Source organism: Bison bison, unplaced genomic scaffold (genome assembly GCF_000754665.1).
Source record: "Bison bison bison isolate TAMUID 2011002044 unplaced genomic scaffold, Bison_UMD1.0 scf7180017864484, whole genome shotgun sequence".
NCBI lineage: Eukaryota > Metazoa > Chordata > Mammalia > Artiodactyla > Bovidae > Bison > Bison bison.
In genome coordinates, this window is record NW_011495044.1 from 774648 (window position 1) to 801982 (window position 27335).

Below are 27335 nucleotides of genomic sequence, written 5' to 3' on the forward strand. Positions count from 1 at the left end.
CTTCTCCTGATGCTGGTTTCTGTAGTTAGATGTGAGACACCCTGCTTTAAGTCAGGAAGCTGAAGCCTGCAGAATGACTGAGGAAAGCATTCAGAAGTCCTGTCCTCAGATCACATCTTTGTATCAAGGGCAGCTTTCACACCTCATCCTAGCCGCTCATACTTACCCCAAATACAGCCTGACAGCCCTTGCCCCTGGGCTAACAGTCCAGTCTCACAGGTTTATTCACTAGCATGCTTGGGCTGTCTCCCTAGCGTCCTTCTCCAGACTTTACTACCTGGCTCCCCCGGGCCCCTCCATGCTCCAGTGTATGACCTGCCAAGACTCTGGCAACCACATCCCAGGAGGACTAGAGCACTTTGTCCACCAGAAACTGCTGCTGTGTCCACACGCAGGGTGGGTCCTGGGAACTAACCATGCTCGGTCAGGTGCTCGCCTGGCACAGTCCATTCCGGCCGTGACTGCTCTCTTCAGGGATGGCCTGAGCCCTGTCCCTACCCCAGCTCCCAGCACTTTCTCCTCACTTTAGGAACAGGAGCTATTTCCTACAGATGAGTCGCTGAGGAAGCACAGTCAAATGGGGTCAAGATTTCTGGGCTGGGGTTGCTCCTTCTAGAATCCTAGCCCCAAATTTAGACGACTCAGTCTGCTGGTGCCACCACAGGGTCATGGCCACCCGCCTGGCCTGCTCTGCTGCTGGATGGCTTCTGGCTGCCCTAGTAAGCAGTCTCTTCCATTCTCCACGGGGGCCTTCCGAATGTTCTCCACTCTTCTCAACCTTCTCTCCCAGCACCCTGCCTTCCTGTCCAGCGCATGGCCCCATCTCCTGCTTCTATTCTGATTGGGTCCATAAATTCCACTATACATGCCGAGTAGGAAGGGGATGGGACTTGGAAGAAGCACATCTCGAGCAGACAATGATCAAGATGACAAGACCACTAAGGTAGTCTCTGGGGTGTCACTGTGAGAGGCACGGGAAATGGGGAGTGCTTATCCTGCATCCTTTCTGCCTGGCAGGTCACCCCTGAGCAAGTGTGAGCTCCATCCTGGGTGCCTTCTACAGGAGAAAATAAAAACCACTGGAAGGGGGAATTCCTTCACCTTTATACCGCAATTACAAGCCCATCCATGTTCCTACCACTCTGCCCTGCTGTAGAATATGAGTCTCCCTCTGAGAGCAGAGGCCCACCCCTCCCCTCAGTGCCTGGTTACGTCATCTATCCCATCCTTCTCCCCCAAGTTTCTACTTTCCTCTCTGTGTACAGGATCCTTCCACTGGTGATCCACACACCCACTTCACCCTCCCGACCACACCCGCCCCAACTTCAACTCCGTTACAGGCACGCTCTCCTGGGTGCGGCCTCCACGCAGTGACCACATATCCTCGCCTCATGATTCAGCTTGATGTCAGCTGGCTGTCACCCCAACCCCTGCAGAGACACAGCTCTTGCCGGGGACTTCTCCAGTGCCAGTTCCAGTCTCTGAGCTCCCATTTCTGACTTGCCTCCCAAGTTTCAAGCCTCTTCTTCTCAACATGTGTCCTGACACCAGACTGGGCTAGCAAAGGCCGACTGTGCCCAGCTTGATTTCAGACTCTCCTGGGAAGCCCAGACTCTGCCTCATCCCTGAGCCCTGACATCCCTTGCCCCGCCCAGATTCTAGCTCCCTTGCCCCTGGCAGGGCCTGGAATTGCCATGTGCTATGGCATATCCAAACCTCCTGCCGGGTCAAAATCAGCAGGGCTCGTGTGATCCCTATTTGTGTCACTCACAGGGCTTACGTACTAGAAAGTTTTCCTTAAATGTTTATGAAATAATTATCCTACCTACTGTTTTTCACTAGGCTATAATCCTTTCATCCTAACAAAAGAAATTTTAAATAAGCAAGGACTACATTTCCCCTAATTTACAGATGAAGAAAGTGAGATTCAAAGAGTTTAATTTGTCCAAGGCGAGAAAGTGCTGAACCAGGTCTAAAATCTGAGGTTTCTGATTTCAAAGTCTGTGCTCCTTCTAAGATTCTATGTGAGTCCTGTGAGTGGAGCTCTCAGATACCACAAACGGATGGGGACAGGTCCCAGAAGGACATGTGGCAAGGGCACTCTCCTACGGATACAGCAAACTGTGAGAAATGGATGGCAACGTGGGCTGGATGGCAGGAAAACTCAAGAGTTTGGTAGCCGGTAGATACTTCCACTCATACCTACCAGGTCGGTGGAAGAATCTGTTCTGGGATAGAATGGCTTAGTCATCAAGTCTATGGAAAACAAAGAGAAACGAAAGAAACAGCTTATGTTGAAGGTCCAAGGAAGATCCCACAGGTTCCAGATAGCTCCATGACCAGACCTGGTTTGGGTCCATAAATTCCATCACACATGCTGAGTAGGAAGGGGAGGGGTGCTCGGCAGAAGCACGTCGAGAACAGACTTATGGTCAAGGTGACAAGACCACTAAGGCAGCGTCTCTGCGGTGTCACTGTGAGAAGCACTGTAAATGGGAAGGTGCTTACCCTGCATCCTTTCTTCCTGGCAGGTCACTGCAGAGCAAGTGTAAGCTCCATCCTGGATGCCTTCTACAGGGAACAGTAATAAGACGGGACTGACCCTGAGAAGAAACCCACCGTGGTAGGGAGGGGCTTCATCATACCTCGAGAGAGCAGAGACGTCTGACTAGAGGGAACTTGAAGGTAAACAATCATCAGCTTCAAGTCCAACCATCTGACAGAGAAGAGGGATTAGTCTTGTTCTGTGTGGCTCTGGTGGGTAGAACCAGAATCATAAGTGGAAGCTGCAGAAAGGCATATTACCATATTACTGCTTTTTTTTTTTTTTTAATTAAAACCCTCTAGTCGTTGACATTCTTGAAGTGGATGGGTGGCTTCTGGAATATAAGAGCCTCTGGCTATTGGGGGTGGGGGTGGACTAGGACATCTTCATTATTCTAAGACAGGGGCTCTCGACCCACCAAGTTCAGAAAAGTGGCAGGAACCGCCTCTCCCGGCACGCCCTGGTCCCCTGCCCCCTCCTTGGGCTGCCCTGGGCTGAAGTTAGGCTCACAGTGGCAGCAGGTCCAGCCTTCAGTGTAACCTCAGGGCTGTAAGTTCAGTCGCTCCAAGCTAGTGTCCAGGGACTTTCTTGGTAGAGCTCTCTACAGTTTAGATAACTTATTTTCTCTCTTTAAAAGGAAAAACTTTAGAAAGGGGGGAGGTTGTGGGAGACTATTTCCATCTCAGTATCTGTCCCAAAGTTCTGGTGTTTTGCCAGGATGGAAGCATGGTATACACAACACTGTTAAAAATAACCCCTTGATTGAACAGAAGGCGTGGGAGAGGGGATAACCAGGCGATTTTGCTAGTGGGTGGGGGAGGTGGGTAAGGAGAGGAAATTTAGACCCAGAGACCCTGGGAAGGGTTGTGTTCGAGAAGGGTTTTGTAGACGCAAGAACCAGGGAAATACTGTCCTCGATGGCTCGTTTCCAGAGAATTGCCCAGTAAGTGCTCTGTTTTGGGTGTGCTCTACTATATAAACAGGCTGCCAGTTTCAAAGGGTTCTCCCAGGATTGAGTCTGCCATTTTTCGGTCTTGATTGCCAGCCTATGGGACAAAGGTCAGGGAATGACGACAAGGAGCAGAAACCAAGAAAGGTTAACAATGTCAAAAACCACAAAGGCCAGAGAAAGGTCTATTGGATTTAGCTGTTGGGAGATTCTTGTGATTTGTGTGTGAAGGCTTCCAGACATTTCCTTCTATAACTAGACACTTAACGTAAATGGAATGCTCTAATATGGACTGCTCCATAACTTGCTTTTGAAAAATCCAATGGTAGGTTGTGGGATTGTGTCAGGAAATAAAATCTGACATCATTTTTTATGATCACATATTATTTCATCACGTGGACATACTATATTTACTTAATTATGCACAGCTAAGAGGCATTTATGTTGTCTCCGATTTTCTGCTATGATGAACATGCTGCAACAAGCATCACATTACAAACACTTGTGTCCGCAGATATGATTATTTCCTTATGTTAAATACTGAGAAGAAAAATTGCTGGATCAAATGAAATCCGCATTTTAGACTTTATTACACTTTGTGTGTGTGTGTGAGTGTGTGTGTGTGTGTGTGTGCTTAGTTGTATCCGACTCTTGGCGACTTCTGGACTGTAGCCCGCCAGGCTCCTCTGTCCATGGGGATTCTCCAGGCAAGAATACTGGAGTGGGTTGCCACTTCCTCCTCCAGAGGATCTTCCCAACCCAGGGATTGAACCCACATCTCTTGCATCTCCTGCATTGGCAGGCAGATTCTTTCCCACTAGCACCACCTGGGAAGCCCTTATTACACTTCGCTTCCCATAATTTTCAAGAGAAGGAAATATTATTCTGAAGATTTCCTCCAATTTCTCTGGCCATTCTTTCCCATTCTCCTTCATTAGGTCTCCTTCCTATTCATCCCTTATAAGTTGATACTGCTCAGAGTTGTGTCCTTGGGTTCTCTTCTCCCTCCAAAATTATAAGCTCAAATGTCTTCCAGAGCCAAGAAGGTACTACAAATATGTTAATTGGGCCAGATGTAAGACAAGAAGGGCTGCTGCTGCTGCTGCTAAGTCGCTTCAGTCGTATCCGACTCTGTGCGACCCCAGAGACGGCAGCCCACCAGGCTCCCCCATCCCTGGGATTCTCCAGGCAAGAACACTGGAGTGGGTTGCCATTTCCTTCTCCAATGCATGAGAGTGAAAAGTGAAAGTGAAGTCGCTCAGCCATGTCTGACTCTTTGCCACTGCATGGACTGCAGCCCACCAGGGTCCTCCATCCATGGGATTTTCCAGGCAAGAGTACTGGAGTGGGGTGCCATCGCCTTCTCCACAAGAAGGACTAGGTCATGGCAAGTAGAGAGGACAGATTGCCTAAAAGAATTCACACTATTTGAAAACACTGTGCTGGCCACATGGCTCCCAGATGGCGCCAGTGGTAAAGAACCCACCTGCCAATGCAGGAGGCGTAAGAGATAAAGGTTTGAATCTGGGTCAGGAAGATTCCCTGGAGGAGGGCATGGCAACTCACTCCAGTGTTCTTGAATGGAGAATGCCATGGACAGAGGAACCTGGCAGGCTACAGTCCATGGGGTTGCAAAGAATCAGACATGACTGAAGCAACTTAGCATGCGTGCACGTGCCGGCCACACAAAGCATGTCAACTTTATCTTGTAAGCTGCAGGTTTGGGACCCAGTCTACACACTTTCCCCGTACAACCTCATCTACAGCCCAAACTCCATCTACATGCTGAGATTCCCATTGCGTCATCTCTGGCTCTGACCGCTTTTCCTGGACTCCAGACTCATACACGTAACTGATTACATCTTTCCTTAAGTGTCCTGGAGGCATCTCATTATGTCCACAACCAGATTTGTGATCTCTGCCCTTTCCTCTTCTCTTAACAAAAGCCAGAATTGGAAAATGAGAAACAACTGCCCGTCTTCTCAGATTCCCTATCTCAATGAATAGCATTCCAACTTTTCCTGTTTTTGAAGCCAGAAACTTGGGAGTCATTCCAGATACTTCCCTCTCCCCAGCCATTCACACTCAATTAATCATCAAATGAATTCAGGAGGCATAATAAGCACTTACTGAGCACCTGATCAGTGCCAGGTGCTAGTTAGGTGCTTGGGTTGGCCACAAAGAGGAATGCTATGCTCCTGTCCTGGAGGGAGAGACTAATTACAGCGCCATGATCAGAAGTGGTGGTGTTGGGAGAAAAGTCACACAAGATGTTCCGGGAGAAGAGGAGGGATAGTTTGATTCTATTTCCTAAGTGTTCCTCAAAGAGCCGCTAATCTCCATCCCCGGCATTGCCTTCAGCAGGCACTGCAGCAGTCTCCTAACTCATCTCTATGTTCCCTCCTCCAGTCCGTCTTCCATACTAGGTTAGAGAAACCTTTCCAAGTAGCAAACTGGATCAAGGCATACTCTTCTCTCTTGTCTAAAACATGTCAATGATATCCCCACATCGTCTCACAGGACAGCATCACAATCCTTTTAGAATGACTTGTAAGGTCTCCCCGGACCCTGCCCTGGATGACATCTTGTCTTTCAGTATTCTAGGACGTAACACCGTGCCCCGAACATGCCACATCACTTGCAGTTCTCTGAATATCCCTGGGTGGCTCACGCTCTGAGTTTATGCTGCCCCTCTGTCTAGAACACTTGACCTATTGTTTTTCAATTGCCTAATTCCTAAACAATCTTTAAGACTTGGATAAAATACCACTTCCTGCAAAAATTCTTCTTCTATCACTTCACCCAAAAAAGATGGCTTCTCCAGGCATTCTGTTACACACCCTCCCAGTGCTACGGGCTTACGCTGGGGGAGGGAAAGGAACTTCTGAGGTATTTTGCCCAAGCTGCTGAAGGGGGGACCATAACATGTCCTTACCTGGATGTCTCTGAGAACAGGTAGTGCTGAGAAAATAGGGAGGGGTAGCGAGAAAACAAAGAATGATTCCAGAAGAGATCAGGAGACAGGAAAAGGCACAGCTCTTTGGGTTCTGGTTGGACACAGCCTTGAGGGGTCCATGAACCTTTCAGGTCCACAGGCCACATATTTTGAGAAACTACTGACATGATCCATTTCAACTGCTGACACTTACAGTACCCACCTCTGCCAAATACAAAACAAAAACAAAAAAAGAAAGAAAATTCTTCAACAGAATGATGGTGAGTCACCACTCGCCAACGAGAGGACTTTCTATGGCTTTTAAATGCTAGAAGTAAATTATTAGAATGAAGGTCAAGGGGTACCGTGAATAATAACAGTGAAGAGGAGTGAACCCAGAAGTTAGGGGGAAAAAAGGGCCTCTGACATTTCTAATTTAATTTGGTGTCTCTTTTCTGCATGTTCACAGCATCCTATATTTTCATCTACCACAGCATCAACGCTATATTACATTTTGTGCTCATGTCTGACTCCCCCCTCGAGACTGGAGCTCTAGGGTAGGGTTTATGCATGACTCTGCATTCTTAGTACCCAGTAGGGCATCCAAGATATGAAAATGCTTGTAAGATAAATAATGAGGGAAGGAGTGGGAAGGAAGTTTAGGCAAACAATGAATCTGTGCAATATATATAGATATATAAAATTCTTTCGTTGTGTCCAAAACATACTGAAATTGTCAAGGAACTGTCTAAAAACATATTTGTATAAGAATACTGTTCACAGCAATGTTGTTTATAATAGAAAGAAATGGGGGGAGGGGTGGAGAAAAACTAGAAGGACCCTGGTGTTTCACATTTGTATCTGATGATTCGTAGAAGCCTCAAGGTCAGTATTTCCCCAAATGAGTTCAACAGCTGCTCCCAAACTTGCCCTTCCCTTGTGGTCTCTACTTTAGACAGTAGGGCCACCATCTCCCCCGCTCCCCAAATCAGAATGTGGGGGTCATCTCTACTCCTTCCTGCCACCCTGCCTCCAGCCACCTAAGGTCACTTCTCTTCCCAGCATCTCACCAATCCATCCTGTGCTCATCACTGCCTCCCAAGGGGCTCCCTCCTCAGTCCCACCTCCTCTAATCCTTTCCCCCATTCAATGTAATGATCTTTCTAGAGCACAGACTTGATACTGTCCCCCACTCAAAACCTTTGCTGACCTCATAAGGGCAGACTCCTTGGCGTGGCATTCAAGGCCTCTTCCCACCAGGACCTGTACCCTGGACAGCCCAGATTACTTGACAATGCATCGCCTTCCTTAGTGTGAGTGCCTTTCCCAGACTCTGCCTGGTCAGTTTCTAATTGTCCTCCAACTATCAGCACAGGGGGCATCTCCTCTAGGAAGCCCTTCCTGCTTGCTTAGTCAGTATAGCTGCCCCTCATCTGGGTGCGCACAGCTCCTTGGTTTGCTCTGTCCCTGTGGTCACCACATTGTCCTGTCTCTCTCATGCACTGTTTCTTACTGATCACTGTCTCCCAAAGCTCTGCATAAGGCTTGGCAGAGATAGGGTGCTTAGGGGCTGGGGAAGGGGCAGAATCTGCCTTGGGTCCCCAGGCAGTGAGGCGCCAGGCAAGCAGTCACCAGGGGGAAGGAAGTGTCCAGATGGGGATCTGCAGGGTCTGGTCCTGGCCCCTCAGAAGTGGAAGATGTGGGAGCCCTGCTCCCTGGCCCTGAGGGCACTCTCGCCACACTGGAGCCTCTGCATGGGGCTGGGGGATTAAGATCACATGCTGCACAGACAAGTGCAATTCTAGGGGACAACTTCTCCGGGCCAGTGTTCATTCTTTATCGTCTCTGGACTGCAGAAACAGAAACAGCTCACTCTCAGTCTGAAGCTTTTCGTGACTTGTGTGGAAGACACAGCATCAACAGCCTTTTGTTTGGGCTTGATTTGGGTGAACATGCCAAGAAGACTGGCTCAAAAGTCTTTTCAGATGTCGTTTCTATCTCGTTACAACTCTGCTCCATGAGAGCCATTCACAAGCCCGTTTTTCTGAGGCTACAAAGCTGTCAGTCTCTCAGCCCTGCCACAGCCCACAGAGCTAAGTGGGATGTTCACCCAAGACACCTACTGTGTAGCCAGAGCTGGGCCAGCACAGGAGGTGGTGGAGAGGGCTCTCCACTGTCTCTTGCCTTTCAACCTGGCTTGAATGTCACCGGAGCCCTGAGATACAGCTGCATTGAAGGTCTCCCAGATGGTGATCTGGCACCATGCCTGTATTTTCAAACCCAGTTCCCCGGTGTCCAACACAGACACTGAACAAAAAATGCATTAAATAAGTGAACCAACAGACATGCAATTCCCAGTTATTTGTGCTTATTCAGGGAGCCCATCAAATTCAGTGTTTAGAGGGGAGAATTATCTAGAATTTAATATGTCCTTGAATACATTTATTAGACCTTTCTCACTGCTGATGCTGGTAGTGTGGCTGCTGCAAGGAAGCAAAGAGCACTGGGTCAGGGTGGGGGGCATGGTGTGCGTGCACGTGGCAAAAGAAGGTCAGCAGGACCCCACTCCAAGCCAAAGCCTGCCGTGACAACCGCGCTCATAGACAAAGGCAAGGGCACGGGAGCTGTCGCCTGCTCACTCTCAGTTATGAGCCACACAGGCTGCATTAAAGGTGAAAACTAGAGGACCTGGGGGGGAACTATGTGCTCTGTGTGAGGGTGACAGAGAGGCACAAAGGGAGCTGTGGGAGCCCCGAGCCGACCTCTGCCCGTGCATGTAGGGAAAGCCTCGCAGGGGAAGCGCCATCTGTGCTGAAGTTTGACAGGTGGAGAATGTGAGGAGGGACCCCTAGACGCACACAAGAGACGCTGTGCTCTGTGACGTTCGAGCTGCCTGTTGTCATCGAGGCAGTGTCCTCAAGGCAGGGAATCAGGGCGAGGGCATGCCAGTCTGGGGGGAACAGTGCATGCACAGACAAAGGTATAAAAGACCATGGTTTGTAGGGCAGGGCTCCCCAGGGGTTAGGGCACCAGCCAGCATCAGTTCCCGGGTGCTCTGATAACTCCATCAGGGGTTCAGAAGACTTTTTCTTTTCTTTTTTCCCCTTTCTTTCTTTTCCTTTTTTTTTTTTTTTCTTCACTAAATTACAGGTTATCAGTTGCATCCTGTGTGGCTGAGATTGCCAAAAACCACACTTCCTGATATGTGGAGGCATTTCTGTATCAACAGATGCCAATCACCTGCGTTTGTACGCACAGTCTGTACAACTCCAGACAGCTCCCAGCCAAGACACGTCACCGGAAGGTCCTGATGGGAGTGGTGGCAGTCAAGCGTAAGGACAGAATGCAACAAGTATTGCCACTGCTGTGCATTCACTGACGGCCAGAACCACACGTCTCGTGGCATTCTCCTGACTGCCCACAAGGTAGGGGCTGTTATTCCCACTTGACAGGTGAGGAAGTTGAACCTGGGCAGGCCTAGAGGACCTTGTCCAAGGTCCCACGGCTAGTTAAGTGGTGAAGCTGGGACTCAAACCTGAGTTCGTTTGCCTCCAAGATCCAGGCTCTTTTCATTTGCCCCAACTGAGGAAGGTGAGCCCTGGCCCCATTTGGTCTTTGCTAAGATAGCAAGAATGAGATGCTGTGGTCCCGGCATGGGTACTACTGGCAAGGCCCCGAACTCAAGGGATCACTGACCTGGGGTGAAGTCAGGTGGCAAACATGCCCTTCCCCACTTTCGCAGCACAGTGTGGTTGGACTACTTCTGCCACAGCTACAAATTTCTCTACTTCTTGAAATTCAGGAAAACCCTCAGAAAAGGACTGAAAGGTAGCCAATAAGTAGGCCTAATCACAGTCTGGGAAGAAAGTGAGCAAGCTCCAGCTTTAGAGGGAACATGGTGGCTTTAGCCCTGTAGCCCATGTCCCTGCCCCGCCCCCTCTGCATCCAGCTCCCAAGCCCTGCCTGCAAGGGGCTAATAACTGACAAGGACAAGACCTGCTGCTCACAGCAGAGGTCGCCCTGGGGATCCGGAGGCGGGGCGGAGGATGACTGTCCTTCCTTTCTCCCTTGGGCAAACGCTTCCCCAGGTCACCCCTGCACCCCTACCCTCTATGCAGCTGTGCCTGTGTGGACAGACACCTCACCAGCCTGTAGCCCCCGAATCCTTTGTTTCCTCCCTATAATCTCCTTGAGGGTCAGTGGCTTTGTTGAGCCTGCTGGAGACCAGGCTGGGTCAAGGGCCCCAGTCTCCCAGCCGAACTGTCTTTCCCCACAGCCTAGGGCATGGTCTGCTGAGCCTGCTGCCTCTGGCACTGCTCTCCATCATGCCTCAGGAAGAGCGGGCTACACCAGAGGCAGCTGCTGATCACATTTTTATAAAAGGTCACTGCCCCCGAGGCCTTCCTTCCCCACATGGGCTCAGCAAGCCTAATCGAACCAGCGATCACTCTCGCTGCATCCTCCCTGGGGGTGGTGGGGGGAGTGGAGACAAGCCCACTGGGGGTAGGGGACCTGTGCGGGCAGCGGCCTCTGAGCAAGAAAAGAAAGACATGGTCGTCCTGGCGGCCGCTTAACAGAAGGTTCAAAAGGTCCTAGGGGCAAGCTGAATCAAGTCCTGCCTGAATCCCTGTTGCTGGTCCTGGGGCTTGCAGGAGGGTGGTGGGGGAGATGGGGAATGAAGCAGAGACAGCCGTTTCCCTGGCCAGAACCCCACAGATGACACTGCCCCTGGACACAGGGGACCACGGGTAGTGGGGATGATAGGCACAGAACCATCCCTCATCCAGCCCCAGAGAGCCGGTTTCTGAGCCCAGGCCTCCTGTACCTGCCTTGCCCCATTTGGGGGTCTCACTCCATTTGGCGGTGTGCTTCCTGGGGCAAGCTCTGCAGCTGGCCCCTGGCCCAGACACTCTTGAGGGGCTGAGCAACAGAGTTCAAGGTGTTCTTCCGTGTTTTGCAACCATCTGTTTTCAAGTTGTGTTGCTGCAGGAAACTTCCCTGTACCAAGCTCTGGGAACGTGGGGAGGGAGGATGGGACTGTCCCAACATGAGAGGCACAGAGATGTCATGAGGTCAGCTGTCAACAGGCCTGCTGGTTGTGATGCTGTCAGCAAACAGGCTTGTGTTTCCCCCACGAGGGTCTCCCATGAGTAGAGACCAGGTTACCCAGCCCTCTCCATGTAGCCCCGGACAGTCTTGTCCACCTTCCCTCTGAGCTGTGTATATGGATCATTTCCTTTCTCTCCCTAGCCCAGCCCTGAGCCTGGGTTCCATGCATGGCATAGGGGCAGAAAGCTCACACGACAGAAGGCAGGCATCAGCTGGAGTCTTCCTTCTACCTGGGAGCGGTGAGGCTTCAGCCCTGCTTCCCCTCTCCAGCACTAGCTATGCGTGGAGGCCAGTCACCGTGGGGGAGCAGATGGAGCCCGCAGAGCCACAAGACGCTGAAATCGCCACCGCCGGCCTGCTCCCCAACGCTGCAGGGCAGAGCGTCTCCCTCCGCCCCTCCCGGGACTTGTGTGGGTGGAGCTCAGAGTCGGGCCCGCCTCCCGCTGAGTAGCCAGGGTCTGTCTGGGCTGCTCCAGTCCTGGAACCTCGAACAGTGAGTGGCCAGGATCACGTTCTGTGCTTTCGCCCGCTTTTGCTCCTCACAGGCAGCAGAGCTCCCCAAGTGAGGATCTTGTACCTGAACTAAGAAAAGCAAAGCTGCTAATCTTGACAAGATCAATCTCCAAATACCACAAGAATGCAGCCTGCCGGTCTGCTCTCACCAGGCGCTGGGCTACTAAGCACTTCTAAGGCTTCCTGCTCTCAGGCACAGCTTGGAGCTGGGACTGCAAGGGGAAAAGCTGCTCCCACCAGGGTGTCTGACTTGCTTCTGAAGCCCCATCTTCCCGGGGATAGCCCACGCATCCCCTGCCCCACGAATCCTCCGGGTCAAACTGTCATCGCCCAGCCCTGCTTAGGGGCCTCCTCTGCGCCTCCACTCAGGACCCGCTGTCCTCGCCTCTCCCAGAGCACATACACCTGGCTGTGTGTGTCCAGGTGCTGCTTCCCTTAATCCTGGGGTCAGTGGGTACAGGGGAAGAAAGGGAGGTCTGGAGAGATTATGCCAACCAGTCCTATTCACTTTCAAAGCCTGTACTCTTATCACTATAGTCCATGCTTCTCAAACTACCTGGGAAGAAGGACCAGTTTTTGTTTGTTTTTAAAATTTTTATTGGAGTATAGTTGTGGTATTTGCATATATATATGGAGAAGGAAATGGCAACCCACTCCAGTGTTCGTGCCTGGAGAATCCCAGGGACGGGGGAGCCTGGTGGGCTGTCGTCTCTGGGGTCGCACAGAGTCGGACACGACTGAAGCGACTTAGCAGCAGCAGCAGCAGCAGCAGCATATGTTTAACTGATTCACTTTGTTGTGCTGCATTTCAAATTTCAATTCTGTCACAGAGTGATCCTTTTATAAAATATAATAAAAATGAATCACTATAAAAATTAAAACACATATAAAATATAAGAAGCCCCATTCTAAAATTGTTAGATGACAAATGACAAAAACTTACTCTAATTGCTACAGACCTTTCTAACACTGTATTTTCAGTTTCTCAAAAGTCTTTGTTGTAGACCAGTTCTCACACTTCTGATTCTAAGACACTTAATAGGCTCCCTACTGACAGATACCTGCTGGGGCATTCTGCCAAGGACTCTTGGTAGGAGAGTTTGAGAGGGGATGAGACCTAGCTCCTCAGGTCCTGAATTGGGGCAGGAGAAAAGACACATTCTGATAACATCAGGAGTGGTGAGCAGATGGAGGCCTAGCACTTTGTCTATGATGTATGAGTTTATAACCAGAAAAAAATCTCACCGGGTGGGTCTGCAGCATTTACCTGTGCAAGAAGTATATAGGTCCTTAGTCATCTAGAGCAAGAGATTTCTCCAAAGAAAACAACTCTAGCCGTGTACTACAGATCCACCTATAAAGATTGGAAGATAGAGCAAAGAGGAAGGAGATGAGGGTGTAGCTACAGGGCATGAGTTCCTGGAAAGGTCAGGAAGCAGGGGTAGGTTGAGACCAGAAGTGGAGCTACTTTATTTTTTAATAAAAAAAAATTTTTTCCCCTTTTTAGCCATGTGGCTTATGGGATGCTGGCTCCCCAACTAGGGATTGAACCCCTGGCCTCAGCAGTGGAAGCATGGAGTCCTCACCACTGGACCCCCAGGCAATTCCCAGAAGTGGAGTTACTTTAAAAGCAGATCATGGATTGGTTCCCAGAAGAGATCAGAACAAATGTCACTTAGGAACACATGGAAAAAAAAAAATTGACGGCAGAGAAACCAACAGGACACAGATGGTAGTTCCTTCAGCTACAAGCTGGTGTCCAGGTCAAGGACAGGCATGTAGTCTGTCCAGCTCAGGCAGGACTGTCAGCCCTTGAACACTCCACAGAGAAGCTTTAGTTACTGAGCACTCTGCTCTTTCCAGAAAGGCCCAGCATCCAAGGATTTCACTGCAGAAGTACCTACTGAAGATACTTACATTCTCCAATCAAAAGGCATCTGTAATCCCCTATAGGTTCACGGTTCAGAGCCATAACTCAGGACACAAGGTGGAATTGATGGGTTTGGTTCCTGGCTCTGTGTTGTTGTGACCTTGGGGAGGTTATAGTTTTTTCATCTGTAAAGTGGGCATAGCAACATTTTCTCCACAGGGCTACTGTAAAGATTAAATAGGCAATGAACATACAATATTTAGTACAGTGGCTGGATAAAGCTGTGGATGCCATAAAACTGTGATATTTTACACACACAGGCTGTCTGTGGCTGCCAATGGAGTGTAAGCCATCAAGAGGAGAGATTTTAAGTGTCTTACATAATGCTGAAGCTTCTGGCACCTAGGAGAGTATCTGGTGCTTAGGAGCTGCTCAATAAAGATTTGTTGAATGAATGATGTGGTAGTTATTATCATTACGTTTACTATAGGATGGGCTTCCCTGGTGGCTCAGCCATAACGAATCTGCCTGACAATGCAGGAGACATGTGTTCAATCCCTGGGTTGGGAAGATCCCCTGGAGAAGAAAATGGCAACCCACTTCAGTATTCTTGCCTGGGAAATCCCATGGACAGAGGAGTCTGGCGGAGTACAGTCCATGGGGTCACAAAAGAGTCAGATCCTACTCAGGAATTTAACAACAACTACTTAGGACAGTGGAGTCCACATGGCAGCTTCTTAAGGGAGGAGAAAAACCTAAGTACGATTAAATAGTGATATGAAGGAGTCAGTAAGCAGAATGAAGATTCAGGTTTCTAAAGAGAGGTTGAGGAATCAGTGCTCAGGGGAACGGCCGGACTTCTCTATAGAGAGTAGACCTGTCAGGACTCGATGACTAACCGGATATCTGATTTAGAATGGAAGGAGAAAGAATCACACCCAGATTTCGGTGACAGAGTGAATAGTGGTATCATTCACCGAAATAGGCAACATGGGCTGATTAGAATGATTGAAAATTTGGTGAGTTGGATACATTGACTTTGAGATGCTCAAGAGTCATCCAAGTGGAGCTGTTCAGTAAGAAGTTGGATATTTGGGTCTAGAGATAGAAGAGATCTGGGGTCCTAACAGATTTGAGAGTCACCAGCACGTATTTGTAGCTGAAGCTAACATATAGTGAGAAGAGAAGAAAAAGGACCATGGTTGAAGCCTAGCAGACATCAATATTCTTCTTTTTTTTTTACATCAACATTTAAGGGTGGGTACAGGAAAAAGAGACTGCTTGTAAAAGAGACTGAAAAGAAATAATAGAGAAATAGGAGAATGAGAAGGGAGTTTGGACAAGCATTAATGAAAAGAGGGTTACAAAATGTTCAACATGGAGAAAGAGATCAATACTGCCAAATGTTTCAGAGAGGTCAAAAAAAGAGGTCCACCCATTGGATGTGTCAGTCAGTCCTTCCGGGCAATCTGGACAAGAGCATTTCAGGGAGGGGTGGTGGGAATGGAAGTGAGAGTACAGAAATTAAGAATAAGAGGGAATGAGGAAGCAGAGAGAGCAAGAGTAACAAGTCTCTTGCACACTCCTGGGCAGGGGAGTGGGGGAACACTCAGCTTGCTCTCAGGCTAGGACAATGAATCTATGGAAGCGGATGGTGCTCTATTCTCTTCTGTAATTTATGGTACGGGACAGAGCTTTACAAAGATGCCTTTCCCATCTTTCCACTCCTCCCTGGTGTTGAAGTGATAAAAGTCCCAGAATCCATGAAGGACAGAGGGGGAGGGGCTTTGGAATGTGGGGATACAAGATACCCAGTCACCCTGGCCAGAAGACTATAAATTTTCAAATCCCCCAGGGCAGTGCAATGGGCCTCCGGCACCTTCTCATGCATGGTTCCCCAAACAGGCAGCTGGGACTGTCATTCCTCCTGATTTCCTGCCTCAGAGATCTCAGCAAGGTTTCACAGGCCATCCTTTGCACTCTGGGGAACTTGGTCAGCTTGGATGACAGCTATGATTCTTTAGTAGTATGAGAATCACAGACACACACAGTTACAGACACACACTACACACCCTGGCCTTCCCAAGGCAACAAACATCTCAAGGGAGTGAGGTTTTCCTCTGTAGAGCTGGGCAAGAGGGCAGTTCCACACCAACGCCGCTAGAGCCCCCACAGGGCATCTGGTAGACCTCTGTGATCTGGCCCCCAGCCACCCTGTCCATAAGACAGCAGCAGCAAGAGGCAGTAGAAGGTGGCAGTTGAGCATGTAAGCTCTGAGGTCAGAGTACTCAGGTTCAAAACATCCTATCCATGTGACCTCAGGCCAATTGCTTAACTTCTTTATGCCTCCATTTCCTCAGAGCTAAAAGTGTATCAATAACTGTTCTATTTCAGAGGATTGTTGGGAAGACTGTGCTGTGCATACGTGCTCAGTCAGGTCTGACTCTTTGCAACCCTATGGACTGTAGCCCAGCAGGCTCCTCTGTCCATGGGATCTTCCAGGCAAGAATACTGGAGTGGGTTGCCATTTCCTGCTCTAGGGGATCTTCCCAACCCAGGGATCGAATCCACATCTATTGCATCTCTTGCGTTGGCAGGCAGATTCTTAAACAGAACAAACAGGAAAAGTTCTTAGCAGAGGATCTGGGAAGTCAATATTGATACGTCAGTAGGTATTGGCTGTCAGTGTCGCTGCTGTGCTTGGGCACAGTCTGGGTCTGGATTCTGCTTTCTGCTGCAACTGTTTGCCGCAGGCCTCGCCTATGGCTGTGCGCTTGTACCTGATGCTGAATGGCTCTGCTGGTGACCATCAGAAAGACATGATACTCAATCTTTCACGAAAGCACTTCTAAAAAGCCACTTGTACGTTTATAGCAAAACACTGCTAGGAAAATGGGGAGCGTCCATTCAGATTTTATGAATTAGGGACTTCCTTGGTGGTCCAGTGGCTAAGACTCGTGCTCCCAATGCAAGGGGCCTGGGTTCGATCCTGGTCAGGGAACTAGAGCCCACACGCCACAACTAAGAGTTTGCATGCCACAGCTAAAGATCCCGCACGCTGCAACGAAGATCTCTGCCCAGCCAAAGAAATAAGGAAGTAAAAATATTTTTAAAAAGCTTTTATGAGTTATACATATTTTTTAAACCTACATTTTAAATGTATACCATGACCTATTCTGGGATCTTTATTTCTTACTGAAAAAAAACTAACCTGATTTAATGAAAGTCATTGAAAAAACAGAATTCAATTAATGTCTAATATTAAATTTTGTTGGAAGGATCTAACATTCATAGCCCCAAGATACATCATCTCATTTCATCCTCTTGACTAATGAGTTATGTGATGCTCTGACTTTTCCAAGATCATGCACAGCCTATTAAGGGAGAGCGCTCTGAGCACGTTGGGTCCCCACATCTCATCTCTTTCTAATCTAGCACACATTGGTGTGTGTGTTAGTCACTCAGTTGTGTCAGACTCTTTGTGACAGACTCGTGGACTGCAGCCCGCCAGGTTCCTCTGTCCATGGAATTCTTTAGCCAATACTGGAGTGGGTAGCCATTCCCTTCTTCAGGGGATCTTCCTGACCCAGGGATCGAACTTGGATCTCCTGCATTGCATGCAAATTTGTTACCATCTGAGCCACCAAGGAATCATCAATGGTAAAGCTACTATTTAAAAGCCAATGAGCCATTCTAAATAAAATAACTTGAATAAAGCAAGTGTGTTTTCTGGGTATGTTTTGAGTCGGAACATCAGAAGACTTGAACTATTTTTAAGATTATTATATTAATAAGATTAGGATTATAAGGTGCTCTCCAATAGGAACTCCTCTTATAAGTGTTCTCGGATACCTAGTATGGCGCTAGGCACATGGGCTTTCAGTAAGTACATAACAACTGATATCCAAAGACATGTCAAAATAGTTATTTTTCGTTGGTAACTCTCTCCACTGAAACAGTGTTTTATCAACATTTCTCACACCCTCAGACTCTTAGTCTCCCAAGGGCAGAGATCCATATCCATTCATGTAACAAGCATTAAGCACCTACTAAGTGCTAAAGGGTCTGCTAAGTACTAGCAGCCATGAACAAGACCATACTTCTGTGCTAAGGGGTGCACAGCCTATGATGGAAGAAGAAATATCAATACACAGTTATAAGTACAGTAACAGAGCAATGTGTGCAGCACTCAGCAGGATGGGTTGAGGAAAGAGTAACAGTGTGTTCATGGGAGGAGGTCAGGGAAGATTTTCCCTTCCATGAGACCAATGGATGAAAAGCCCTAATCCACTGTACAGAGTTGAGCAGATGCTCAATAAATCTGAGTTCCTTTGGATCTCATGCCCCCTCCTCCCCATCTTTCTCACTAGAGGACAATGGATCCAGGTAGGCAAGTTTTGAAGAGGAAAGGAGGCAGGTGCGAGAGTGAGCCGGCTGGCTTCCCAGAGAAGCAGGATTCTGCATCCTGGACAGGCTAGAGTATCAGCATCCCTTCCTTTACCACTGCCTGCTCCCCAGTCTTTGCTCAGGTGTGGGAGGCAGTGACTGGGTGGGCTCAAAGAGGCCTGAGGCTTAGGAACAGAGTGAGAATATGCTTCATACAGCACTTGGTAACAAAACAGAGAGAGAGAGATTTAAGTTGGTTTTTATTAGGTGGGGTCAAAACTAACATGTTAAAAGAACTGTATCAAAACCTCTTGTGTCAAAATATTGTTGCTACAAATTTCAAATTCCTAAATTTACTTACAACTTTTTGGTCAAAATATAAAAAAAACACTAGTTACCCATAAGGAAAATAATTAAATCCAGATCCTGACACCAAGAATCATGCCTAACACCAAAACAAAACAATAAAAATCTCAAATGGATTATTAATTCAAATATAAATAATAAAGCTATACAAGTATTGGATGAAAATAGACAAAGACAACTCTATAAAATACTATGTGTAGATAAAATTCAAGAACTGCTACAGAGGACAATTTGCCAATAACTTTCAAAATTATAAATTCATTGTTTGTATTGACAAAAGCACTGTGGAAATAAATCAGGCAGGGTGGAAACGCCTTGCAACCAACAAGGCACTGAGTCAAGTCTTCAGACAGGTACTGCATTAGTAATGGGGATAAATTAGCTCTAGACAAAGAGTTACTCAACACCTGCACCAACAGCGTTAAAAGCAAGTCTCAAAGGAATACAACTGATTCCAAGTAATTTAACTACACACCCAAGCAAAACTAGAACTATTTAAGAGAATACAAAAAAAAATCTTGCACATAAAAACATAAATTTCACATTGTTTTGAATCTAATAAAAAAAAATTACCAGTCAGGCATATGAAGAATTAGAAATATAGGTCATTACCAGGAGAAAAATCAATCAAGAGAAACCACCCCAGAAAAGATAGAGATGATGAAATTACCAATAGAAGAACACATGGACATAATAAAGAATGAAGTGCAAGATATAAAAAGACCGTAATAGAACCACAGGGATTACAAACACAGTATCTGACATGAAAACACACCAGATGGGATTAACAGCTGATTAGACACCACAAAAGAAATATCAGTGGACGTGAAAACACAGAAATATCAGCTGTCCAAAATGAAACACAAAGAGAAATAAGAAATTGGGAGGAAAAAACCCCACCAACACAATAGCATCAAACAAACCAATTGGACCAAAGGCTTAACATACATGTAACTGGAATCCTGGGAAGGGTGATGAACAGAAAACAAAAAAATAAGGACAAAAAGCATCCAAATTTGATTAAAAGTAAATACAAACCCACAGATTCACTGAGCTAGATAAATGCAAGTCAAGAATAATATAAAGAAAACTACAACAAAGTGCATCATATCAAATTGCTGAAAACAAGTGATAAGGAATAAAATCTCAAAAAAGTAGCCAGAGGAAAAGAGAAACGTTACATACAAAGCAAAAAAAGGTAACAATGACAGAAGACATAGAAACTATACAAATCAAAAGAAAATGAAGTTATATCTTTAAAGTACTGTGTGTGTGTGTGTTTATGAAATTGTCAACCTAGAATTGTATACGCAGTCAAAAACAACTTTTTGAAGCTGAAGGTAAAATAAAGACTTGATCAGAGAAACCAAAGCTGATAGATTTCATTGCCATTAAATTTTCTTCATAAGTAATGTTAAAAGACATTCTTCAAGCAAAAGAAAAAGAACAAATAGAAACATGCATCTACACAAAGGAAAAAGTCAGTTCAATTCAGTTGTTCAGTTGTGTCCGACTCTTTGCGACCCCATGGACGGCAGCATGCCAGGCTTCCCTGTCCATTACCAACTCCTGGGGCTTGCTCAAACTCATGTCCATGGAGTCGGTGATACCATCCAACCATCTCATCCTCTGTCATCCCCTTCTCCTCCTGCCTTCAACCTTACCCATCAGGGTCTTTTCCAATGAGTCAGTTTTTTGCATCAGATGGCCAAAGTACTGGAGCTTAAGCTTCAGCATCAGTCCTTCCAGTGACTATTCAGGACTGATTTCCTTTAGAATTGACTGGTTTGATCTCCTTACTATCCAAGGGACTCTCAAGAGTCTTCTCCAACACCACAGTTCAAAAGCATCAATTCTTTGGCACTCAGCTTTCTTCATGGTCCAACTCTCACATCTATACATGACTACTGGAAATACCATAGCTTTGACTAGATGGACCTTTGTTGGCAAAGTGATGTCTCTACCTTTTAATATGCTCTCTAGGTTTGTCATAGCTTTTCTTCCAAAGAGCAAGCATCTTCTAATTTTATGGCTGCAGTCACCCTTTGCAGTAATTTTGGAGCCCAAGAAAATTAACTATCTCACTGTTTCCATTGTTTCCCCATCTATTTGCCATGAAGTGATAGTACCAGATGTCATGATCTTCATATTTTGAATGCTGCATTTTAAGCCAGCGTTTTCACTCTCCTCTTTCACTTTCATCAAGAGGCTCTTTAGTTCTTCACTTTCTGCCATAAGGGTGGTGTCGTCTGCATATCTGAGGTTATTGACATTTCTCCTGGAAATCTTGATTCCAGCTTGTGCTTTATCCAGCCCAGCATTTCACATGATGTACTCTGCATATAAGTTAAATAAGCAGGGTGACAATATACAGCCTTGATATACTCCTCTCCCAATGTGAAGCCAGTCCGTTGTTCCATGTGGGTTCTAACTGTTGCTTCTTGACCTGCATACAGATTTCTCAAGAGGCAGGAAAGGTGGTCTGGTATTCCCATCTCTTTCAGAATTTTCCACAGTTTATTGTGATCCACACAGCGCAAAGGCTTTGGCATAGTCAATAAAGCAGAAGTAGATGTTTTTCTGGAACTCTCTTGCTTTTTTGATGATCCAGTAGATCTTGGCAACTTGATCTCTAGTTCCTCTGCCTTTTCTAAATCCAGCTTGAACATCTGGAAATTCATGGTTCACATACTACTGAAGCCTCACTTGGAGAACTTTGAGCACTACTTTACTAGTGTGTGAGATAAGTGCAATTGTGCGGTAGTTTGAGCATTCTTTGGCATTGCCTTTCTTTGAGATTGGAATGAAAACTGACCTTTTCCAGTCCTGTGGCCACTGCTGAGTTTTCCAAATTTGCTGGCATATTGAGTGCAGCACTTTCACAGCATCATCTTTCAGGATTTGAAATAGCTCAACTGGAATTCCATCACCTCCACTAACTTTGTTTGTAGTGATGCTTTCTAAGGCCCATTTGTCTTTGCATTCCAGGAGGTCTGGCTCTAGGTGAGTGATCAAGGTGAGTGATCACACCATCATGATTTTTCTGGGTCATGAAGATCTTTTTTGTACAGTTCTTCTGTGTATTCTTGTCACTTCTTCTTAATATCTTCTGCTTCTGTTAGGTCATTCCGTTTCTTTCCTTTTTGGTGCCCATCTTTGCATGAAATGTTCCCTTGGTATCTCTAATTTTCTTGAAGAGATCTCTAGTCTTTCTCACTCTATTTTTTCCTCTACTTCTTTATATTGATCACTTAGGAAGGTTGTCTTATCTGTCCTTGCTATTCTTTGGAACTCTGCATTCAAATGGGTATATCTTTCCTTTACCTTTCACTTTTCTTTTCTCAGCTATTTGTAAGGCCTCCTCAGACAACCATTTTGCCTTTTGCATTTCTTTTTCTTGGGCATGGTTTTGATTACAGCCTCCTGTACAATATTACAAACCTCCATCCATAGTTTCTCAGGCAGTCTGTCTATCAGATCTAATCTTTTAAATCTATTTGTCACTTCCACTGTATAATAATAAGGGCTTTGATTTAGGTCATACCTGAATGGTCTAGTGGTTTCCCCTACTTTCTTCAACTCAAGTCTGAATTTGCAATAAGGAGTTCATGATCTGAGCCACAGTCAGCTCCTGGTCTTATTTTTTGCTGACTGTATAGAACTTCTCCATCTTTGGCTGCAAAGAATATAATCAATCTGATTTCAGTATTGACCATCTGGTGATGTCCATGTGTAGAATCTTCTCTTGTGTTGTTGGAAGAGGGTATTTGCTATGACCAGTGTGTTCTCTTGGCAAAGGTCTGTTAGCCTTTGCCCTGCTTCATTTTGTACTCCAAGGCCAAACTTGCCTGTTAATCCATGTATCTCTTGACTTCCTACTTTTGCATTCCAATCCCCTATGATGAAAAGGACATCTTTTTTGGGTGTTAGTTTTAGAAGGTCTTGTAGGTCTTCATAGAACAGTTCAACTTCAGGTTCTTCAGCATTACTGGTTGGGTCATAGACTTTGTTTACTGTGATATTGAATGGTTTGCCTTGGAACTGAACAGAGATCATTCTGTCATTTTTGAGATTGCATCCGAGTACTGCATTTTGGACTGTTTTGTTGACTATGAGGGCTACTCCATTTCTTCTAAGGGATTCTTGCCCACAGTAGTAGATACAATGATCATCTGAATTAAATTCACCCATTCCAGTCCATTTTAGTTCACTGCTTCCTAAAATGTTGATGTTCACTCTTGCCATCTCTTGCTTGACTATGTTCAATTTACCTTGACTCATGGACCTGACATTTTACGTTTCTATGCAATATTGTTCTTTACAGCATCAGACTTTACTTCCATCACCAGTCACATCCACAGCTGGGTGCCGTTTTCACTTTGGCTCAGCCTCTTCATTCCTTTTGGAGATATTTCTCCACTCTTCTCAAGTAGCATATTGGGCACCTACCAACCTGGGGAGTTCATCTTTCAGTGTCATATCTTTTTGCCTTTTCATACTATTTATGGAGTTCGCAGGTAAGAACACTGAAGTGGTTTGCCATTCACTTCTCCAATGGACTACATTTTGTCAGGACTCTCCATCATTACCCATCCATCTTGAGTGGCCCTACATGGCATGGCTCATAGTTTCATTGAATAGGACAAGGCTGTGATCCACGTGATCGGTTTGGTTAGTTTCCTGTGATTGTGGTTTTTGTTCTGTCTGCCCTCTGAAATGGGTGAGGATAAGAGGCTTGTGGAAGCTTCCTGATTCGAGGGACTGGCTGCGGGGGAATTTGGGTCTTGCTCTGATGTGCTAAGTCACTTCAGGCATGTCCGACTCTTTGTGATCCTATGGACTGTAGCCCGCCAGACTCCTCTGTCCATGGGATTCTCCAGGCAAGAATAATGGAGTGGGTTGCCGTGCCCTCTTCCAGGGGATCTTCCCAACCCAGGGACTGAACCCTTGTCTCTTATATCTCCTGCATTGACAGGCGGGTTCTTTACCACTAGTGCCACCTGGGAAGCCCCGCTCTGGTAGGCAGGGCCATACTCAGTAAATCTTTAATCCAATTTTCTGTTGATGGGCGGGGCTGTGTTTCCTCCCTGTAGTTCCTGCCCTGAGGCCAAACTATGGTAGGGGTAATGGCTACCTCCTTCGAAAGGATTTATGGAAGCACACCCCGAGGCTCTCAGGCCTGTTGTATTCAGTGCCCCTAACCCCATGCAATGGCACCCCACTCCAGCACTCTTGCCTGGAAAATCCCATGGACGGAGGAGCTTGGTGGGCTGCAGTCCATGGGGTCACTAAGAGTCAGACACGACTGAGCGACTTCACTTTGACTTTTCACTTTCATGCATTGGAGAAGGAAATGGCAACCCACTCCAGTGTTCTTGCCTGGAGAATCCCAGGGACGGGGGAGCCTGGTGGGCTGCCGTCTCTGGGGTCGCACAGAGTCGGACATGACTGAAACGACTTAGCAGCAGTAGTAGCAACCCCATGGAGGTCACTGTCAACCCATGGCCTTCGCCAGAGACTCCTGGATGCTCACAGGCAAGTCTGACTCAACATCATTAGTCATTAGTAAAATACAAATTAAAATCATAGTGAGAGACCGCTCTCAACCTACTAGGACAGCTAAAATAAAAAAGATGGATATCAGGGATGTAAAGCAATTAAAATCTTCATACGCTGCTGGCAGGAAGGCAAAAGAATATAGTCACTTCTGAAAACAGATTGACGAATTCTTACAAAGTGAAGCATACATCCTCTACACAAATGTTTATATTGGCTTTATTTATAATAGCTAGAAACTGGAATTAACCCAGATACCTTTTGACTGCTGAATAGATAAACAACATAAAATGCCATGCCTGTATAATGAAATACTATTCAGCAATAAAAAGGGACAAACAACTGCTACACATATGCTTGAATCTCAAATGCATTATACCAAACAAAAGAGGCAGGCGCAAAAACCAATTACATATTATGCAATATATCTTAGAGATTATCCTTTATCAGCATGTATGGATTCAGAGGAGCCCTTGGGGTGGCTAAAAGCAAGACACAGGACAATAATTACAGTCTGTTCCTTTTTATGGTATATTGGCTGTCTCTGGGGTCTGGAGTGGAAGTAAATACCCTTTTGTACTATTGAGTTCTTTTCCCCATGTGCTTGTATTACTTTCAGTTATAAAATCCACATGCAGGTCAAGGAAAACTCACACGTGTCTGGCCCAGGGGCCTGAGCCCTGTAGGTCTGAGAAAACCTATGTAAGAATATGGAACATACTGCCAGACCCTGAAAAAGTGCTCAGTAAATAGCTGGGAGAAGCAAAATACTGGAATCAAGTCAGAATGCAGAGCCTGGACAAAGATCTCTATCTGAACACCAGATATCCAGCCAGCAGAGCCCCCATTTTATACAAGGAGCTAAGCTTGAATGGCTTATGTTAGGAAAGAAAGAGACCATAATAGCATTCCTGTGCAAGGACACTGTGTGCCCTAACCTCATCCTCTAAGGGATGGGGTGCATACCCTTCCCCCAGTGAGCAGAGCCCACTCCAAGAGGCCACCCCAAGGGCTCCTCTGGTGGTCTGAGTGCTACATCTTGACTCCCAGAGGTCCTGAGCAGCCCCTCCTACAACCCCTTGAGTCAGATAATCCTATAGCTCTCTGATGGAGTGAAACAACCCCAAGGGTCTCACTGCACTCAGACTGCAGACAAGATGATCACAGCACATTAGGCTCTTTTCCACACCGAGGCTTCAGGAAAGAAAACCCGAAAGGAAAAGGCAGATAAGCAAGCAAGGCCTCTTAGGGGAATTTGGTGAAAGGATCTCCCAGGGTTTGGCAGGTCTTCTTTCAGCAGCCTGCAATCAAAGAAATCAGGAACTCCAGGACGCCAAAGGGACAGAGAGGGAAGGTGCCAAAACAGCCAGCCTCAGAAACTCCTCTGCTCTATTTCCTGCTTTATTTGGACATGCCTCCCTGAAGCCAGGTCCGAGCTTCTAAAAAGGACTATGAGCTTCTGTGCTGCGGAGCACTGTCTGGCTGCCTCTGGATACCTGGCTTCCGAGAGGGAGCACATAGGTCCTACCTCCTCTTTCTCCTCTGCAGAAACGAGCTGTGCTGGCAGGTACAAGCTCAGAGAGGATGAGGTAAGGTGTAACCAGGGCCAAGAGTAGGACTAGGGTAGGAGCCAACCAAAAGCAAAGTTATTTCAGGCATTCAGGCACCCACAGACTCAAGGATGCAGGAGAGAAGACATCACAGAATCTCACTTTCTCAGGAGCACACCACTTGCCACCAGGGGCAGGTGTGTCTGAGCCCTGGGCCATGGACCGGGCTAACCAGGTGATGGGAAGAAACCCGAGCACTTACCGGGGGAAGATGGCAGTCATCAAGGCCGAAGCATAGCCAGGCTTGCAGGTTCCCTCTGAAAAGTTTTCGTACTTGGTGGCTAACTCTGCAGGCCTGTGGGGAGAGAGGGAGAGTCATAGCTTGCCGGGCAGTGGTTACTGTTTCATGAAGAGCTGTTGGTGTTTAAACCTTGAATCAAGCTTCATTTCCTACAATCAGCACTTCAGTCCCTTTTCCACACCAAGTTTCCAGAGGCGGGTGGAGGGGAGGAGCCAGGACATTCTAAAGGAATAAGTAGATAAACAACAAGCCCCTTCTGTGGAATTTGGTAAAAGGAACTCACTGGATTTCAAATAGATTCTTTGCAGTAAGCCTGGTTGCAAGGAAATCAGGAATTCCATCCAGGCTCCCAGACTAGGAGATTGGCGCCCTGGAGATCTAAGGAGAGAGCTCCCAGGCTTTGATAAAATCACAGGCACAGCCTTTTCAACCTTCTTGAATGTTTCTATGTGTCCAGCCTCATCTGCCTTTATTCTCTCACACATACTATGGTCCAGCCAGTGGGAAGTACTCAGTGCCCTGAATATATATCAAATATATGTTGGGGGGTCTCATTGAGTATGCTCTCTTGCTATCCTATTCCCTCTGCCTGGAATGTTCTTCCTTGTTCTCCTCCTTCTGCTTCCTGGTCCTTCACAACTCAGCTCAGATGTCAGTTTCACTGGGAGTAACTCCTAGATCCCCAGATTGGGCCAAGTGCCTCCTCTGTGCTCATTGTCCATCTACCACCACCCACATTACATGCTTGCCCACATGGGCACTTGCCATACTGAACTACAACTGTTGGTACTATGTCTCCCTCATGGCGCTGTGAATTCCCAAAGTCAGGGTCTGATTTAACCCTGTAAGCCCAGTTCCTTGCACAGAGAATGGGCACACAGAAGACCCCATCGATTTTCTGAAGGAACTCTCACTGACAATCTCAGTGCACTTGCACTGGAAATAAGGCAATCTCAGGAGTCCACAAGTCAGACAGCGCTGACTATCTTTCAGAAGGCTTGTGAGTTCTAGCCCTGGATCTGTTGCTGCGTGACTGTAGTCAAGTCATCTCACTTCTCTGGTCTTCAACATCTGTATGGGTTCCACATGGGGCTGGAGTCACTGCCCTGCCTCCCCAAACCCTGCTCAGTGCAGTCTAGAAAAAACCAAAGCGGAAGAACAGGACCCATTCCGTGACTGCTGGGGCACCTGAGGGAGGTCTGGCTGCTGGCCAGTTCCCAGCCCCAACCTCCCCCGCCTCCATCCTTGGGCCAGC

General features: G+C 46.9%; 1 protein-coding gene across 5 annotated transcripts in view; it reads right to left on the minus strand.

The window, feature by feature from the left end:
- The window catches only part of ST3GAL3 (ST3 beta-galactoside alpha-2,3-sialyltransferase 3), a 216512-nt gene that overhangs the window by 48210 nt on the left and 140967 nt on the right, over positions 1-27335 (minus strand). For all 5 annotated transcript variants that reach the window (XM_010862603.1, XM_010862601.1, XM_010862602.1 and 2 more), the window contains exon 5: positions 26042-26134. In XM_010862603.1, the coding sequence (XP_010860905.1) occupies positions 26042-26134 (93 nt within the window). The remainder of the gene's footprint in view (positions 1-26041; positions 26135-27335) is intronic.